At 32.1% G+C, this 21,657-nt stretch overlaps 1 protein-coding gene across 1 annotated transcript in view; it reads right to left on the reverse strand.

Moving 5' to 3' along the window:
* The window catches only part of MS3_00008513 (uncharacterized protein), a 52,212-nt gene that overhangs the window by 19,794 nt on the left and 10,761 nt on the right, over positions 1-21,657 (reverse strand). Inside the window, exons 2-3 of the mRNA XM_012937011.3 lie at positions 9,578-9,936; positions 832-1,165 (exon numbers count right to left, since the gene is read on the reverse strand). Coding sequence (XP_012792465.3) covers positions 832-1,165; positions 9,578-9,936 — 693 coding nt within the window. The remainder of the gene's footprint in view (positions 1-831; positions 1,166-9,577; positions 9,937-21,657) is intronic.

Consider the following 21,657-nt stretch of genomic DNA (forward strand, 5'->3'; position numbering starts at 1 on the left):
TTGATCTGATATTTAAGAACACAATACAAGTTTATAAGAGAATAATACATAGTTACACTTAGTTTATAATATTCGTTTCTTCAGTTATTTTCATTTTTGTAGCAGTCTAGAAAAACAAATTTGACTCAATAGATAGTATAGTGTGTTATTATGTTTTTAAAGTGATATATATTGAACACATAAATGTTGGTACAAAGGGACACCGAATATACATGTGCCACAAAAGTCAATTGATTTGTGAGTAGGCTGTGATAATATCCGGGTGCCCAAACCGAAGTAGGTGGTTTTTTGTGTGGCCACGCCCGGAGGATTTGAACCATAAGGCAGTGGAGCAACGTTAGAAGATGTAGTCCCATGGTAGTCGGTGACCAACGATTTGTTCCTTCAGGATCCTGGAGCCTATGTGCAACCATTGGTTTGGAGTCAGGGTTTTCCAACTACCCTAGGTAGGTCCTCCGTGTTCACCAAGCCGGTTAAAGCGCCGAACATTCGCCTTAAGTCCACTCGAGTCCGTAAAAGCACCTCCTTCGCGAGAAGACAATGAGTAGGACCTCCCTGAAAGTGGCTGTATACACGTGGTTATGTGAGAGCATTTCGAGAGGGAGAGCTGACTTTCCTCACCCTCGGCTGTACCAGGGCATTCGGGAGCAAATCTTTTCATAATCACATTCCTTTTATGTTTATTTAAAGATTAGTGATTATATATTTGGTTTTCAATAGCAAAACGACAATATGATATCAGAGAACCAGTATGATTTATGACATGAGTCTAACGTTCAATGTAACTTTCAATTAAAATTGTTAAATATTACATTTTCCAAAGGAACTCACCGACAGAAACGTAATATTCTCGACCTTTACTTTGTTTCTTTGTTTTCGTAGCATCTGTGACTGCTGTATGTATTCTATATCTATTCTTCTCAGACTGTGGTTGATATTCTTGATAATGTCTTAAATCTGATTTATTATTAACATTTGAATGACTATTACTTATTTCTGAACCGGAAGTACATGAATATACACCTGTATCATTTAATTGAGCATTTGAAATGATAAGATTCCAACGATTTGGTGGTTTATATTGTATTTCAAATCGTTCATCTGGTATAAAACGATTTTTTCCAATAGTTAATGGGTAATCTAATCCTAGTTTATTCCATAATACCTATAAATTAATAAATACATTTTGAATAACAGTTAATAAGAGTATAAACCAATGACAGAATGAAGAAACAAACTGATATTTAATGATTGAGTTGGTGAGTAATTTGAAGCTAAACCACCATGGAAATCCTGGAAGTTCTGAACGGCCGTTTCGATCTAGTATGGGACATCTCAGCAGTGCGCATCCACGGTCCCGCCCCACGGGATTCCAACCCAGGACCTATCGGTCTTGTGAGAGAACGCATAAACTCTAGACCATTGAGCCGCCATCTAACGGTGTTAATGTCTATTTCAACCAATCCACGAAATTGCACCACCATCCATCATTGTCCTCAGTAAGTTACTATTTCATAACACACCCTTGAACTCAACTGGTTCAAATCCCGCGGGGCGCGATCGTGGGTGAGCACTGTAGGATAATAAATAAAGATTGATATAGAGGTTATTTAAAAAAAGTTAAGAGGTCGATTGTTTAATTACAGTGATAATGTGAACTTATTCTGAATAATAGTGAAACATTTCAATTCACATCTTTTAAGAATTATATTTCCTGGAGTGAACATCAACTCTGGGATAGAGGTAAATCTAGCTGACGAGTCCCAAATAGAACAAAACGCGCGTCCTGGATTCCAGTGCTAGCCAATATCCATCTTTCCTTATAAAGCTTGTGACTTAGGGCAATATATATGTATATATATATATTTTTTTTCTTCTTTGGTGATTACCCTGAAGAAGTCCAGACAAACTTGTTGGACGAAACGTTGGAATTATTTTTAACTTAATTTTCACATATAATAAAAGTACATTCGGTTTTTATTGGTCAAACGTATTTCACATCTAAAATAGAATAAGGTTCGTTTGTCGAAAAAAACAAAGTAAAACTGTAAAAAACTGATGAATTGAATAGTTTCTGTTGATGCCAATATTTGCTTATTCTAGAAACAAGTACAAAATATAAACAAACAAACTTGAATAAATTTTGTTCAGTATAGAATAATATTAATATTTGTTAGATTTCTTTTTGTTTATTAGATACTCATTATTTGATACCTTATTACATGTAGTAGTAGTAGTAGTAATAGTTGTTGTTGTTGTTGTTGTTGTGGTGGTGGTGGTGGTAATAAACTTGAAACATTTAAGATGAGACTATAGTTACTCTTTTACAATCAATTTTAATTATGGTTAACTCAAAGCATTCGATCTCACAGCTAGATTTTACCTTCTAGATCACTGAGCCAAGAAACATTACTGTACAAGTCTAGTTTCAATCAATTCACCATCAATCTCACATTGTCTTCAATAGATACGTTTCTCATACCTAACATGATTATTTAACTTAGATTGATTCATGATCTCAGTAAAATTCAATAAACTATAGCAACTATCCTACAAGCAATTTCGATTATAGTTACATGTTTGTTAAGACATTTTATTAACTTACTTAACAGTAACAATTCGCATATTTCTTTGTACTATTATGGTCACTATATCACATGATAGACTCTAGCTTGAATGTTGATAGTTTAAATATCGCTCGATGTATCATTCTCTTCCCCTTGTATAATATGTACGCGAACCATAATATTAATCTTTGTCTTGCCTTCCTAAGGCTTATTCAATTTGACTATAAATGGGCTTCTGTATTTATTCCTGTACACGCATTCGCTTCTCTGTTTCAAATTCGTTCGATATGCTTCTAACTTTGTTGTATGTACTATTCGCTAATAAACTATAGTTACCTCTTCTTATTACCTGATTTCAAACACCATTGAAATTTATATAATAAGGGTTACAAAGGTGATTTATTAATGAAGCAAAGCCACTACAACTCTTCACAATCCCACACAGACTAAAAATGTTTTCTGTAATAATGAGATTAGAATCACGTTCTGACTTTGTTTCTTCATATACATTACATAGAATGGTTATCCAAGATAATGGCATTTGTAATTTCACAAATTACAGAAATATCTTATTATTATTATTATTATTATTATTACTATTATTATTACTATACCTTAAATGTGACCTATTTATCTAATTCCAAAAATGTCAGATTCACAGTATGCATAAATAATGTTGTTCATAAAATAGTAAGATTAGAATCAAGTTGAAATATGAAATCTAGTTAAGACTACGATGTAACAATTTTTGTTCTAACCAATACATCTAAAATTTATAGTGTTCAATGAATTACACTAAATTTACTAGGACCATCTATGATTGACAATAAAGATTTAAGTTGAATTCAATTATATCAAACTGCTCACAACTCCCCCTGGAGCTCCTCTAGGTCTACCACTGGTTGCAAGAGCAGATAAAGGAGAAGGGTTGGGCATGAGGTTAGTAATCCCATCCCTTAAAAAACTAACCCGCTAAAAAACGCCAACCAGAAAAATAATTCAAACCATTTAAACTCTACCCTGGGAGTTAGAAGGTCTTCATTTAGAGGAGTTATGACGCTTCACGGTGAAAGCTGAGTTCCTACGGAAGTCATGAGGCTGATGCCCCTTCTGAAAACCAGAGCAATCATTAATTTAATATACTGATCGGCGGCCAATGCTCCACTGGGAGTAACAGGCGTAAAGAAGTAAGTAAACTGCTCACAAACAAAAGAGGAACTTGAGATCTCAGGATGAAAACTTAATATAAATATGTTTTATGGGTTTATTTGAATATATAACATTTCTTTAGTGAAAATAAAAGCTGAACTCTAGTATTTAAGAGTTTAGAAAAGATACAGTAAGATTAATATCACATTAAATTGCTACTTTTTATCTGTCTTATGATTATAAAAGTTAACAGTTAAATTCCAATACTGATTACAATAAAAGGAATAAGGAACTAATGTCATTACTTTCATGAATGAGAGCTATATCAGGCTTGTTTTATAGATCCTGAAAATCACTATATCATACGATGATCATTATGATCAAATACCTAAGGTTATGTATTACTGGCAGTTAGTCACTAGTATAAACTAACTCCATTTACAGAATGTTGTTGTAGTAGTCCTAGTAACAATGTAATTTGCTAGTTATCAAACATTACAGTCCATACAATAGATGCACATTAGCCTTGTGCTATACAACTTATCCTCTAGAACCTTATTCCTTGAAATGTAAGGATATGTTAGCAAATACAAGCACTAAAAAATTGGTTTGAATCGATCATCCTAAGAAAAAATGATGGTTTACATTTGTTCTTCTTAAAAAAAGGGTCGTCATTGTCTGTGTAAGATGCCATAAACACATCCTATGCTGGAGGTCATTAATGTGCCTTTATCATCCATATTTTTGTCCTCATGCATATTCCGTAAATGTTGGTATTGATGTAGGTTTCTGGTTAACTTAATGATTAATGAGAGCATGAATGTAAAGTGCGAATAACATTTAATACGATGTTTTTACTTGGTTTTCATACGTTTCATCTCTGCGTAACATCTTTGTTTTTACCTCCTTATAGTTCTGTTCTAAATTCAGCTAAGATGAATCACTACTTTATTTCTCGTTTAATTAGTTGATAATTTCATCATTTCACTGGAATGCTACTAATATTAACAACTGGTTTTTCATTGTAATAATGTGAATGTAACATAAACAATTTTCATATTTGAATAAGTAATCTTGAAAGAAACTCCGCCTATAGCTCTTCTATGGTTTGTGTCAGTCCTAAGCTCGGGTAACAGGAAGAAGGTTGGACATGAGATCAGCAACTCCATCCGATAGAAAACAACTTTGTTAATAAATAAAAAAAACACTGACCAGAATCTTGACAGTATGTCACTGGATTAATTCACTGTCATAAAACACGTATTTCAATCGATAAAAAAAACCAATAACCCAGTCAAAATAAGTTTTATTTGTTGTTTTCTTCACATAGTGATAAATCTGTTTTATGATGTAATTTTATAATACACTTAATGGTAACAGATTAACAGACCTGTTTTCAAGTGAAATAAATTAATCGGAGTTATTTTTCTATCGAATTTTCAAAATGTCAACTTATGTAAAAGTAATTTCAGTAGTTGAGATCATGAGTCAATTGAAGCTAGACCATGATGGAAAACCTGGAAACACTGGATGGTCGTTTCGCTCTATTGTGAGACTCCTCAGCAGTGCATATCCATGGTCCTGCCTAGCGAGATTCCAAACCAGCACCTATCAGTCTCGCGCGCGAACGCTTAACCTCTAAACCATTGAGAAGGTCGGCATCCAACGGTGTTAATGTTTAATTTCAACTAATCCACGAAATTGAGCGACTCATCCACCATTGTTTTCAGTGAGTTACTGTCTCACAACAGAACTAGTTGAACTCCATTGGTCACTGCGTCACACTAGAACTCCAGGAAATATTTCTTGAAGACAGTCACTAGTCCTGGGTTCGAATCTCGCGAGGTGGGACCGTGGATTCGCACTGCTGAGGAGTCCCATAATAGGATGATACGGCCGTCCAGTGCTTCAAAGTTTTCCATGGTTGTCTAGTTTCAATTGACTTATGATCTCAACTATTAAAAAACTCCTATACTATCCCCAAAAGCCTCTTCTGATGTTAATCATATTTATTAGTTATATATATATATATATACAGCTTCATAGCAGACTGTTGAAAAATGACCCCTTTAAATTTCATGCTTCTAATGTTTTGAAAAGAGTTATAAACTTTGTAGTACATTCAAATTAGTGACGGACTGAGATGGTCTTTATTAGTATGTAAACACACTATAAACTATTAACATTTAATAAGTGGTACACAGTCAGCTAATTGAACCTTAACTAATTCTAAATTAACGAATTACTTATTTAATACAATAATTAATATAAAGACTCATAGATTATTTGCCTTTAAATATGATTCTCATACTATTGCAACGTACACTAACTCAAAAATCTATACAAAAGTATGATTTGTCCTAGAAAGTTTCATTTACAATATTCTTAAAAAAATGAAACAAAAATCCATAATTGTTAAAGGCATTGTAGTGAACAAAAACATTAGTGGGAACAACCGAATGTATTTGAATACAAAATTACAGAATGCCTGTTTCAAACTTGATTGTCCTATCGTTTCTACATCAATCATTCTCTCTTTTCGTTCTCTTCTTTTCGATCTTAACATTCCACAACCAGACATTTCATTTTCGATTGACAATACATACTACTTATGTCTGTCGACATCAGTAGCACAGATCACAGCATTACAATTTGAATTGTGCGGTACGCAGCTGTAGAGAAAATAATTTTTACCCATATGTTTACTTTTGATACAAATTAATTAGTGACTACATTTTTTCACTCATACTCATATGAGCAAAGAATAGCAGTGAAACGATCTAATTTATGATCACTGATATAAATATAGTTACACAACCCCTGACATGAAACTTACTGGAAGGGCATAGAGGATATTCTAAGATTGTCAAGAAATTTCAGATCAGTCAGTCATCATTATGAACATCCAAATAGATCTTATTTATCAATGCATACGAAAAAGATCCGTTATACAATTATTGCCTAACTAAACAAAATTGTCAATTCAAATTCAAGGACAATAGGAAAAAACGTAAAGAAAAATAACCATTCAGAAATAAGGTAACCACAACAAATTGATTGAAAACTTATGAAATAACTAAGAGGTTTACCTCTGTATAAATTAAATATTGATGATGTTCTGCTGAACGACGATGAAAGCTACATATTTCAACCAATCTAGATTACAGAACAAGGCAACATCGAATCGAATCGAACTAACTTTATACTACTATGTTTGTCACACTACTTAAGACTTTTTCTAAAAAAAGAAATTATATTAAGGAAACACTAACTCATCTATTCTCATTAAATATCTGTCAAAAATATTAAATTTTGGTATCATATCACACAGATTGAACAATAATTAAAGAGTAAACTTAAACATCGACTTATCCTATCTTATCATTAACAATTGGATATAATCTATCAATGATAAACATAGAAAATCAGATTACACACACATATATACAAATAAATATAACATGAAAATAATAACAATGAAAAGTTAATAAAATTTGTATTGAATGAATATAAAATAATACCAATTTTCTTTTAGTGTTTCTTTTCTCGTTTGTTTTTCTTTATTTTCTGATGATTTTATTGTTTTTGTATTTCTAGCACATACACACGCACACACATATACATATACACCACACACGTATACAACAGACACACATATGATAATGAATGACAGTTTGATGATATTTTAATGTACATGATTAAAAAAAGGGGGAGGGGAAAACAAATCAGAATCGAGATGAAGAGGATACGTTAGTTGATAAGTGAAGAGTACACAGGGCAATGGAGGAGATAATGAAAGGAAGACAATGAATACCTTATATTCCATTAAATATTTCATCAGAACTATCTAATATTCTCAGAATGGGTTTTGTGGAGATTTTTTAGAAATTTCACAGATTGAAATCATGAGTCAGTTGAAGCTAGACCACCATTGAAAACCTGGAAGCACTGGACGGCCGTTTCGTCCTAGTATGGGACTCCTCAGCAGTGCGCATCCACGATCCCGCACCACGTGGGGCTCGAACCCAGGACCTACTGGCTTCGCGCGCGAGCACTTAACCACTAGACCACTGAGCCGGCATCCAACGGTGTTAATGTCTAACTTCAACCAATCCACGAAGTTGCGCCACCGTACACCATTGTCTTCAGTGAGTTCCTATCTCACGGTGGCGCAACTTCGTGGATTGGTTGAAGTTAGACATTAACACCGTTGGATGCCGGCTCAGTGGTCTAGTGGTTAAGTGCTCGCGCGCGAAGCCAGTAGGTCCTGGGTTCGAGCCCCACGTGGTGCGGGATCGTGGATGCGCACTGCTGAGGAGTCCCATACTAGGACGAAACGGCCGTCCAGTGCTTCCAGGTTTTCAATGGTGGTCTAGCTTCAACTGACTCATGATTTCAATCTGTGAAATATCTAATATTCATTTGTTTTTTTTGTTTTTTGCGTGTATACATTAGTTCTAACCTTCACTTAGTATGTATTATTCACTTCCTGTGTTCATAAGTTTTTCTATTCTTTATTAAACAAATATAAAATTAAAAACTCTTTCATAAACATACAACACACTGGAAGATTTATACATTAGAAACAATTTGAACATATACAGATTATACTATAGGCAAACAAATGAACATGGTAACATTAAAATAAAACTATACATTGAATTGACCAAATAAGAACAAACAATATCGAAATGAAAATGAAAACTTTACAAAAAAAATCTAACTAAAAAATATGGGTTAATAATCAATATTGCGTTTCCTTTTTAATTGACAGTTGAATTTATAATAAAACGTTTTTTTCTTCTTTGAATACGAGTTCTGTTTTTCATTTTTTTATTTTTTGTTCCTTTTTGGTACTTGATGTAGGTGTGTTTTTATGTATCTGATTCTTGACAGAAAAGAAAAGAAACAAACAAACAAAACACAAAACCTTTTACTTTGATTTTTCTTTCAAACAAACAACCATAAGTTGGATTATGGTTTGATTATGAAACACAGGAATACTATACACAATGTAATTAAGTTTTAGTTTGTTTCTTCTTTTGTTGTTTTGTTTGTTTGTTTACTTATTTATTTTAACAACACCCTGGATAGTTATTTTGTATCTGAGAAAATTCCCATTTTACTTCAATATTTATTCATCAAGGTACTTATACTTGTCAATTGTAAAATTAATCTTTAAAAAAAGACAACCCAGATACAATCTGTATTCTTGTTAATGATAAATATGAATTTATTTAACAAATTTAGAGGGAGATTTTTTTATGGTAAAAAAAGTTTTTTGTTTTTTCAACTTTCATTCTGTTCACTTCTGATTTTTGTGATGAAAAAAGAAATTCGATTATATGCCTACAGTTTTATAAATGTTATTGGTTGTAACTAAGCTAGGATTCTCGTCGTTCTAATAGTCAAATGGTTACACTGTAGAAATGCCAAGCTCTTTCTCTCTCTCTCTCTCTCTCTCTCTATATATATATATATATATATATAATAAGATGCATCATCTTTAAATAAGTCCAAATGTTTAACGTTCAACGATAAGCCATTCTGTTCACGTCTAATTGATACTTTTGTACATGTACAGATATGTACAATCACCTGGTATACATGTAAAACGACAAAAATCTGTTGTTGTACAATTACATGTCAATCTGTTGTAGGATGACTAGTAACTACATATTTGATAAGTTTGAAAGCTGAATAAGACAATTATTTTAAAAAAGATATTTTTTAAAATAAAATTTCTCTAATAAAACAGGCATTGGAGGATGGAAATAAAAGTTAATGAACGATTTAACAGTTCGATACTACAAACATTGCTAACACAAAATGTAATGAAATAACTAACTAACATCACTTACAAGATATGGACCTTTAGGTATTCGACATTTCAATTGTATTGTATCGCCAGTATTGTAACGCATGAATTTAATGCTTGAATTTGTAATACTTTTATGCTTGTTTTGTAGCTTCAAAAGATTTTTCTTCACATTATCGTTTTTATATTGGTTGTTATCTGTGGTTATCTGACTGATTTGAGCTACTGAATGTGTATTACCGTTATTATTAACATTATCGTCATTATTGTTATCCTTAGTAGTATTATTATTATTAGCTTCAACAGACTGTGAACGTACATCTGTAGATGCTACTGTTGATATGTTATCATATTGTATGGTTGTGTTGTTCACTGACAAACTATAGTTAGAATAATTTACGTCTGTAAGAGAAACAAAAAGAACGAAACAGTGATTAATGTGATTCAGTAGCATTATAAAGAATTATAGCTAAATGATATGGCTAATTTAAAATGTTTCCATAAAATTTTAGAGTACAATCATTTTAAGTCTTCATATAGTGAATGAGACTTGGTGAGGATAATCAATTTATTGTATAGTATCAAATTACAAAATGCTTTCGTAAAATATACATGCTTCATGATTCTTTCAATTCTGTTGTTAATACAATTACTTTCTGTTTCCCTTCCTGTTCTTTTGAATTGAATCTTCTTAATATTCTGCTGGCATACATTACACTTCCTATTGGTATCACATATTACTTATATCTGTCAACATAGGTAGCGTACATCACACTAATATCAGCATGATCTCAATGAATGAGAATATGGTCAGTTTATAAGAAAATAGAATTTCGTTCTGAAGTTTCCCAAGAAATGCCCTGATTATTATTGTAAATCTAAGCTTGTTTATCTAACTCACGTAAGTAGCTACAATAAAAATGAAAACGTAGTATTTGTCTAAATATCTGATTCTGTGGATTAACTTTATCAAAACCGACCTAAGTTAGACAACTGTTGAAAACCAGGGATGGCCAACTACTTGGAATTAAACAAATAAACCATTAAATACAAGCTAAACGGCTGTTACTACGAGACGTAGTGGTCCTAAGTTCGATCATAGCCAGGGACTCAGATACATAGTGCTGAAGAGTCCTTTATTAGCACGAAACAGCTATTCAGTGATTTCACGTTTCTAACGGTTGTCTATCTTGGTGCAACTCGTGATCTCAAAAATATTCAAAACCCTACACAACTCTCCCCCCTCTTGAGTAATTTGTCATAAAACTATTAGTAAATAAACTCATTCCTACAAATTTAAAATACACATTATTAAATTCCGACTAATGTAAAATTTTAGTTGATGGATATGGAGAATCCACCTAGCAGAGTTGAAAAACCCTGATTCCAAACCTATGCTGCACATGGGTTCTAGAATTCTGCGGGAACAAATGGCGTATGAACCAATTATTCGTCACCGAATAACATGGAACTGCATCGCCTGATGTTGCTCCACTGCCTTATGGATCAGACTTTTGGGTCGAACACTCCTGGCCTGATCCCCTAAAAGAACCACCTGCTTCGATCTGGACACTTGAGCAGTATTGCAGCTCTCACACAAATCGAATGATTTATGTGGCGCATATATATTCAGTGTCCCTTTGTACCAATACTTATGTCTTCAAATAAATAAATAAATAACTGAATTCCTAGTTATTCTTCCTGTTCCAATATATTATAATCTACATATAATTATAAGGAATAATTTTGTTTAATAACACATTCAAACTTACACCTCTTTCATTATTGAATTAACTATTAGAATCAAGTATGTCTATATGCAGTATACAAAATATGAATAGTTTAAAAGAACCTTAAACTAACTGTTCTATCAATAGCATTTATGATAATTTCCTTTTTAATTCATAAGGAATAAATTTGATATTTTGTTACTATACAATATTCATGTAGCCTATTACTTATATTTAATTAAATGTCATATATCTTAGTTGAGCATTCTATCGATTATGTCATGTTTTCTTTTTTTTTGTTTTTTGTTTTTGAGTTAATTCATGGTAAAACTATAACAAATCCACCAACCTTTGCTTCAATGTGTAATACAGTGTGCAATACATTATGTGTAAACTAAGCATTCAAAAAAGGTATTAACAGAATGTTAGTTTAAATTAATGGGATATATAACATAGATTATTTGTTGCTATCAGATGATTCTTGATTTAAAAAAGGATTCATTTGTTTATTTATATTCACAAAAAGAAATGGTGAGACTATAATTTATGGACAACCTTTGAGTGACTCTAGATTGACCTTGAGGGTGTCCATCTAATAACTAGGACCAAATGTGAGTTATAAACTTGTGTATGAAATTAGAATTATGATTTACAGTTGATGAATAAGGTTAGGAATTAGATTTAAGGTTTTCATCACGAATTGACATCAACTATAATGTCACGAATCTATGTATCGAAATGGATAAGTGAATTTCGCGCCAAAATCCAAGACCTGTTATCTTATACGTCATTGATTCGTCCATATATTATAGTCTCGTCGAAAGAAATCTCATGTCACCTTTCTCTTGTACTCTAAGTGACGTTTATTATTCGGAAACGATTACAACATTGTAGTTGAGTTACTTTTTTAGTGTACTTATCTTGTAGTTTACTAAAGAAAACAGTATGTGTATAAGACTAATGACTAGTTCAATATATAGTCTGATAAAAGTCCTTTACTATAAGATGCCTATAACTTATAATTATCCATTTAACTTACATTATACATGTATTCGAATCTTTATGATAATTATTTAATTAAATCAGTTCAAATAATAAAAATACTCTCATTTTTATGAAATATTACAGTCCATTTCTGTATCGACGTAATCGTACATGTAAATGGTTATGCAATTTATTGTTATATAATACACCTATAACAGTTAAATTAACTGTTTTGAAATCATAATGAATAAAACGAATGAATAATTGAATACTTTTAGAAATTCTTAGTGTTTTTATTAGACAAAAATTCATAAAACTTAATCGTATATTTTCAATCAATCCATGAAATTGAGCCAACGTACACCATTGTTTTGAGTGAGTTAGTATCTCACAACAGACCTAGTTGAATTCCACTGGTCCCTGCTTTTGACTAGAACTCCAAGAAACAGCTCTTGAAATCAGTCACGCAGGGCAGGATCGTGGGTGCACACTACTGAGAAGTCTCGTACTAGTACGAAACGGCCGTCCAGTGCTTCTAGGTTTTCCATGGTAGTCTAGCTTCAATTGACTCATGATTTCAACTATTGAAATTTCTAAAAAATCTCCACAAAACCCCTTCTAATCATAATCGTATAGTTGAATATTATATTTTTATCACCTTAAACCTAATTATTGACATTAGTGGTTTTTTCTTTACATAGTCTTCTCATAAACTAACAACACAATGATGATTAGAATAAATGTATAGAGAATAAGAGTACAGAGTTTATAGTTCTTCTGTTGTAAAGAAAACCAAAAGAAACTTACAATACAAAACCATCACTTTCTTATTTCTATCAGATCATTGATCTAAGTGAAGTTTTGTTACAATTAATCGTATTTTAAGAGAAAGATGGAGAAAATTCTGATTAATATTGATTACTAGTTTCATACATGTTATACGAAGAAAAACCACCACCACCACCAACAACAACAACAACAACAAGGAAACACACACACACAACAACAACAACGATCTATTCGTTCATTTTATAGATACAATTATAAAATGAAAAGGGAAATGAAACGATTCATCTAAATAGATTTCGAATTCTACATAAAAAATGTTTAGTGTAAGAAATATTTTATTAAATCATTCATTGTATGTATAATGAATAGTTTTTATGGGAGTACAGAATTTGATGGGTTGATGCACAGTACAATATGTCCGTATATATATATATATAATTAGGACTTACTAAATAGTTTAGAAAATCATTTGATTTGACATAAACTAGTTAATTAGTACAATAAAATACTGTTATACTATTGCCCAGACATTCTGTTTCATTTGCAATCATTATGGTGTTGTTGCTTTTTTTGCTTCAGAATACCTAAGTTGTTAAATATTTAGATGAAATAGAATGTCTAACATTTACTTGTGAAGTGTATAATTATGAATTAGTTCAAATAATTATATCAGTACAAACGATTCACTGATCAAATTAACTTAAACTGTCTATTAAAATCAGTAAAATCTTACTGTACTTCATTCATTTGTATACGGTTTATTCTTTCCAATGTTTTTGTTAAGATCTATCACTGATCAATCTCTTTTTTGAGCATAATGTAAATCTCAAATATAACTACTTTGACATTATTATTAGGTCATAATTTTTTTAAGTAAAATTGAAATGTGACTAGAATTGCAATCTAAGGCATACGTTTAGTCTTATTTGAAGACAATCAGACTCCTAAAAATTAGAATTTTAAAAATTCATCCCCACTGTGCAAGTTAGTGATTATCCAAACTTATTAACTCAGTAAATAACACACAGGGTAGTTGAAATGGAGAGCGTTGGTTTAAAAACTTGGTATGAATATTGAAACTTAATTGCGATTGATCCAATTGAGAAGCTCCAAATGAAATGAAAAGCGTCTTCAAGATTTCACCTCTCAGCAAATATTATCTAACTATAATTTAGTAGAAAAAATAACTTGAAATTTATGAAAGTATTGAATAACTCAAAAACTATGAATTTTTTGTTGAGGGACCAAAATAGTTCTCACAATGATCTTGACACGAAACATCAATATTCTATGAAATGTCAATGAATTTATACATTAGTAATAACCCATGTACTTAAAAATTCAAAGGTACGAAACTGTCAGTATATGATTGCGGAGAACATTCGTGTTAGAGGTTGGAGTTACTTGGTTCCTGTTGCAGCGTACAGAATCATAGGTTCGCACTGCTGGCGAGCACCATACTGGGACGAAACGGTCATCTAGTGCTTCTAGGTTTCCATTCATGACCTAACGAATGATTCATAATTTCAATAAATTACTTGAAATTATCCTAGTAAAATAATTCACAGACATACAGTCTTTGACATTAAAACAAAAAGTAAGAAATTATTTAGATACCACATTGTTAATTTAAGAAAGATACAGCGTTTGTAAACGTTATATTTATACACTTTACATTCTTTATCAAGTATAATACTTTGAAACCTGATTTAAAAAAGCTGGTATGATAATTTCGAAGAACTATAATGTATGTTCGGTATAATTTCAACAACTAAAACCACTATAACTGTTAAGATAATGAAAGCGTAGAGAGTTTATTACAATTTCATTCAATGAAATATAAATTTATATGTTAAAACGTTCTAAGTCTTCTTGAGGACCCGCAAATGATGATGCTAGTTTCAGAGCTCAAGGTTCGACTTAAAAGACAGAAGTTTAAACATTTTAAGATCAGTTGTGAGATAATAACTCACTGATGACAATGATGGATGTGTCGCTCAGTTTCGTGGATTAGTTGAAGGTAAACATTAACACCGTTGGATGCCACCTCAGTGAACTAGAGGTTAAGCATTCGCATACGAGACCGGTAGGTCTTGTCTTTAAATCCCGCGGGGCGGATCGCGGATGCACACTGCTGAGGAGTTGCACAATATGACGAAACGGCTATCCACTGCTTCCAGGTTTTCCATGGCGGTTTAGCTTCAATTGACTCATGATCTCAACAACTGACATAATTGTATTGTTAAAAATAACTCACATTAATTTCAGTCAAAATCAACACCTAAATATGATTGGATTAGCACAGTATGGATTTTATCTAATTTGATTATTAAAACGCTATATATATATATATATATTTGATGAGTTTGATGATTACGCTGAAGAAGTCCAGACAAATTTGTTGGACGAAACGTTGGAATTATTCTAAATTTCAATCATTAAGATTATTTTAAATTTAATTTTCACATATAATAAAAGTACATTCAGTTTTTATTGGTCAAACGTATTTCACATCTAAAATAGAATAAGGTTCGTTTGTCGAAAAAACAAAGTAAAACTGTAAAAAAAACTGATGAATTGAAAAGTTTCTGTTGATGCCAATATTTGCTTATTCTAGAAACAAATACAAAATATAAACAAACAAACTTTAATAAATGTTGTTCGGTATAGAATAACATTAATATTACACTTGTTGAAACCACGAGTCAATTGAAGCTAGACCATCATTGAAAACCTGGAAGCACTGGAGAGCCGTTTCGTTCTAGTATATAACCCCTCAGCAGTGCGCATCCACGATCCTGCACCCGAGGGATTCGAACCCGGGACCTGTCAGTCTCGCGCCAGGCGCTTAACCGGGTAGACCACTGAGCCGGCATCCAATGGTGTTAATTTCTGCACTGCTGAGGGGTCCCATACTTGAACGAAACGGCCGTCCAGTGCTTCCAGGTTTTCCATGGTGGTCTAGCTTCAAGTGACTCATGATTTCAACCTGTGAAATTTCCTAAAACTCTCCACAAAACTCATTCTGATAATAATCAACTGCTCACTAGTGACTGACTTCAAGAGAACCTCCTGGAGTTCTAGTGAGAAGCCATCACCAGTGGAGTTCAACCAGGTCTGTTGTGAGATATCAGCTCATTGAAGACAATGGTGTTCGGTGGCGCAACTTCGTGTAAAATGATTATAGATAAACATAATCCCGAATAACAAATCAATAAGTAACTCAATTGCATTTAATATTTTTCAATTATGTAACATAATTATTTGTACTATAATTATTAAGTGATAAAGAATCCAACTTATTACATTCTCCTTAGTGGGTAGCTGGATATTCCAGGTAGCATATTTGATTATATATTCAATTATGCCAGTATCTTAGTGTTTATCACTTTATGTCTTAGTAGCCTATTAAATCATGATAAGAAAAAAAGCAGTCAATATATTACTTATTACCTACGATTTACATATTCTATATTTGCTAATATTTCAATATATATTAAAGCAACTTCTGATCATATATGCTATCCTTATGTAGATATCTTGTTGATGCCAACAAATACCTAGTGATTACATTTTGAATTAAAGTTAGTATTAAAATCATGAACAATTAAATATATGACTTGTTGAATGTATGTATTAACATCTTGGTCCTTGTTAATGTTTACACTGAAACATGAATATACATTAAACATGGTTGTAAATACTAACACGTTATCTACTAAACTATTGAATTTATCCAACATCTAACTGCCTTAACAGGTATTTTTCTAACTAAATATAAATTGTAATTAGAAATGATAATAATAATAGTGATAATAATAATAGACTTTCATTATGTTATTAATAGAAACCAGTTTCTACGTCAATCCAATTGTATTTTCATAATTATCTAATTTAATATAGATGTAAAAGGAAAAAAAGATAATAATTGAACACCTAGTGATTGATTTGCATAAATTAGTCATCTTGTCTAGTAACCGAGAGATAGATATTAATCAGTTTACAAAATAAATATTGAATGGTTGCAAGAAAAAAAACATATAGTGGGGACCGAATTCAGTAATAATATAAACTAGGAGTAGGAGTATAGAAAATAAAAACGAATTATATAATATGGGTTTAAATTTGTTTTTGCATAGTAAACTTTATTTGATATAGTAGTGGAATCCAGGAAACGAGTTTCGTTTTCTTTGGGACTCATTAGAGATATATACTTGTATCTCATAGTTGATGTTCACTCTGGGACTCGAACACAGCACCGTTCACTTCAAACGCCATCGCGTTATTAATTTAGCTACAGAGTCTTTTTATTTAAAATACATTTGCATAAAATAACTGGAACTTATTCTGTAAATTAAATGAACTATTAAACTAGAAATCAAAGCCAGACATTGATTTCATTAGTTATTTTCTAGTTCGTTTATTTGAAAATATTAAGAATATGTTCACCTGGTATGGTTTACCTGAATCTTCCCATTCGTATTTAGGACTGAAGTTGATCAGTTTATTATTGGCAGATGTGCATACAGTGCTCATTGCCTCGATATTCCCTTAATTTACAAGCACTCTAAACGAAGATGGATAGTGGCTAGCAGTGGAATCCAGTTTGACGCGCGTTTTGTCTTATTTGGGACTCGTCATCTGGATGTACCTGCATCTCAGAGTTGACGTTCACTCTGGGGCAATACGCACGGTATGCACATATGCCAATAAGAGACTGATTGATTCCAGTTCTAAACATCAATGGTAATATTCAAGTAAACACTACGAAGTGGATTTAAATTTCATCCGATTGCACAAGCAAGTGGTTATGAGGACTCAGTAGCTAAGTGGATAACGCGATGGCATTTGGAGCGAGTCCGAGAGTGAACATCCACTCTAAGATGCAGGTACATCTAGCTGACGAGTCTCAAAATAGGATGAAACGCGTGTTTTGGATTTCACTGCTAGCCACTATCCATCTTTGCTTATATTAAGAATATGGTTTCGAATATAAGTCGGGCTAACTAGAACAGAAAATAACAATACTATTTCCTTTTATAGATTTATGGAAATTGTTGAGTTTAAATTGAGATCTTGAAACGATCAATGTTAGACCACAATTGAAAATCTGGAAGCAGTAAACGGCCTTTTGATCTTAGTGTGATACTCCTAGGCATTACTCATCCACGATCCCACACCCGGAGTTCCAACCGAGCACCTTCGATCTCACACAAATGCTATCAAGTGATTCTATACTAAGACAAAATAGCTATCCAGTGATTCCAGGTTTTCAATGGTGGTTTAACATTGATCGGTTCATGATATCAAAAATATTTATTTGAATCAATACTACATGCTTAATTACAGTAAAGGATTCTTAATGTAAATTATTAAGTATAGACTTGATTTATACCTATTCTATAAAACTATGCTTAATATGTACTTAAACAGAATTTAGTTGTCATTCTCCTTGGTCAACAAATATATAAAACCAGTTTCCCTTCCATAACTTCTCTTTTTATGGACAAATAATTTACTGTGTGAATTCTATGATAACTCACCTCTCTCTCTCTCTCTGTATCACTTTTTCTCTCTATAGAACACATATGTGAGAAATATAACAACCATAATGATTGTATTTCTTCAATTACTCACAAATTAGATTCCTTTATAAACAATAAATCTTTTATAAATGTAGAAGACTACACACCATCATAAAACATAATGGATTTATCAAATTAAAGAAAAACTATAGTAATTACAAGATGATTAGAGAAACGTATGATAGTGAAAAAAAGATTAGTTTTTGATTAAGATCATAAACCGATTGATGTTGGACCACTGTTGGAAACCTGGAAGCACTGGATGGCCGTTTCGTCCTATTGTAGGACTCCTTAGCAGTGCGCATCCATGAGTTATATTCATTGTTTAATATTATACATTTAAAAGATAGTTAAGTTTGTTTGCTTTTTTTGAAATACAGAGAGAGAGTTATATTGGGATAAAATATTTTACTCGATAAATTCTTCAAATAATCTATTCATAATCTACGATCATAAATCTTTTTTCATACTTTGAAATAGATCTGATCCAGTTACGTATTACACTTGAATATCTAGAAGATTATGTTATCAATTAAAATAAATAGTAGATATACATTCATTATTCATTGTATCTATAATATTTTCACTGCATAGTTACAGAATTTGTTTTGTTTGTTTGTTTTTTTCTTTTTATTTTTTATGAAAAAACAAAACTTTATGATTAAGGAAATAAATCTCAGATCATAACATTTGCATGAAATCAATTTAAAATGTAACATATTGATTTAGAGTAGATTTTAATCATTCACATTAGTGTTCATTAACATAGATTTAATTTTTGTTCAGTGACTATTAGGAAATGTTTTTTTTATTATCAATTCATTCAGTGAATTTTAATGGTTGAATTCATGAGTCAATGTAAGCTAGACCGCTATTGAAAACCTGCAAGCACTGAACAGCCATTTCGTCCTAGTATGAAACCACTTAGCAGTGCGCATCAACGATCCCTGACATGTGATTTGAACCCAAAACCCTCGGTCTCGAACGCGAACGCTTAGCTTGTAGATCATTGAGATAATTTCAATTTATCCATGAATGGTTGTTCAACAATTCATCCATTGTCTCCGGTAGATAACTGTCTCTATCCGATACGGATTGGATTCCACTGATCACGGTTTCTCACCAGAATTCCAAGAAACCATCTTGGAACCAGTAACTAGTAAACACATGATGATTATGATCAGAGTAGGGTTTGTGAAGATTGTAGTACGTTCAAAAGTTGAATTCATGACTGGCTCCAAGATGATTTCGTGGAGTTCTAGTGAGAAGCCAAGACTGATGGAGTTCAGTCCGTGTCGTGTGTGGACAGTCATCTACCACGGACAATGGATGAATGGTTGCACAGCCATTCATGGATAGATGGAAGTTAGATATGAACACTGTTGGATGCTGACTCAGTGGTCTAGACGTTAGGCGTTTGCACGCCAGATCGAGATCCCGAGTTAGAACCCCGTGTGCGAGATCGTTGATGCGCACTAATGAGGAGTCCCTTACTAGGACGAAATGGCCCTCCAGTGTTTCCAAGTTTTCAATGGTGGTCTAGCTCCAATCGACTCATGAATTCAACTGTTAAAATTTTGGTATCAACATAGAACGATAATAGATTTAAACAATACAACATTTAGTTATGCCTTACTGTCTATTTTTGTTACAAAATGTTTAATTTGTGATTTCTGGTTAGCATTTTTTCAGAGAGTTATTCTTCCACGGGATGGGGTTTTGATGAAGTTCGTTAATTTTACTACAAGAATGATTATCTCAACTATGTATATAAGATTATCATTATAATTTTACACTATAAATATTATGTTCTATGCATTTAACTCATGATATGCTTTCTACTGTAAAATTTGTCAAGACTGTAATTAATGGACGAATCAATCAGATTTAGGATAATGGTTAATTGATTTTGGTACAAAGTTCACTCACCAATTTGGTCAAATAACGTCTTGGCATGTTAACTGATGTCAGTTCGTGATGGAGAATCATAGATCGAATTCCTAACTCTAACCATCAGCTGTGAATTATAATTTTTATACTTCAGACTCCTTTATAACCCTCATTTAGCCCTAGTAAGTGGGTAGACACTCTCAAGGTCAAGGAGTCGCCCAAAGGTCGTCCATAACTTATAGTCTCACCAAAAAATTATGTAATGATAGGAATAAATTCATTTCAATAGACTGAAAAAAGAAACATTACTATTTGCTTACAAGACTTCGATTACTCAAATAACTCTTAAAAAAAACTTAAAACTTTCGAATTAAAATAATGTAAAACTAATGTTATTCATGTATTAGTTGTAATTAATAGTTGAATCTTCAATAGACAAAACGGATGTGTTTATGATTGGTTGATAACTGAGTAGTGATTAATGTCATATTTGTGTATTCCTTTAATGCAAACCAAACTTAATCGATCAAGTACCATTGTGACTACTTATCTAAGTGACTTGACATTCTATACACCATTTTGAGTTGTTAGGTGATTGTAAGTAGTTGACAGATAACTGTGGAACTAGATTTTCGGGCTATTAGGCTCTTGTCAGCAAAGTCTACTTGTAATCTTGGAAAAACTAATGGTCACTAATGAATTCGATCTCATATAACGTAGCTTCGCAATCTGATCTATTTTTAGTTTTTTAACAGTAGTGGGTATTTAGAAAAACATGGTATCCTTGACACTTAGTTAAAAGTCGACTGTAAACATCTCGACTCTAAAAAAGAAGGTCAGCTGTAGCCCAGATAGTTTAGTGATAACTGTTACGTTGGAATGAAGAATAAATGAATGGTAACTGCTAGTAATTATTTATGTAGTTTTATTTCATATTTTTCTATTGGATAATTATTAGGTACCTATATTATAATTACATTCATATTCATTTTATCATATGCTTGAATTTGACTTATCTATCATTATTTCCCAATTTACCATTCTTAATTTATTGACAATCTATTACTTACAATCTTCAATACTCACGGCCACTTTTGGCTTGATCATGTATGATTATCATCTTTCATTTTACGGTATGATTCAAT

The sequence above is a fragment of the Schistosoma haematobium genome, chromosome 6 (assembly GCF_000699445.3).
Source record: "Schistosoma haematobium chromosome 6, whole genome shotgun sequence".
Classification (NCBI taxonomy): Eukaryota; Metazoa; Platyhelminthes; class Trematoda; order Strigeidida; family Schistosomatidae; genus Schistosoma; species Schistosoma haematobium.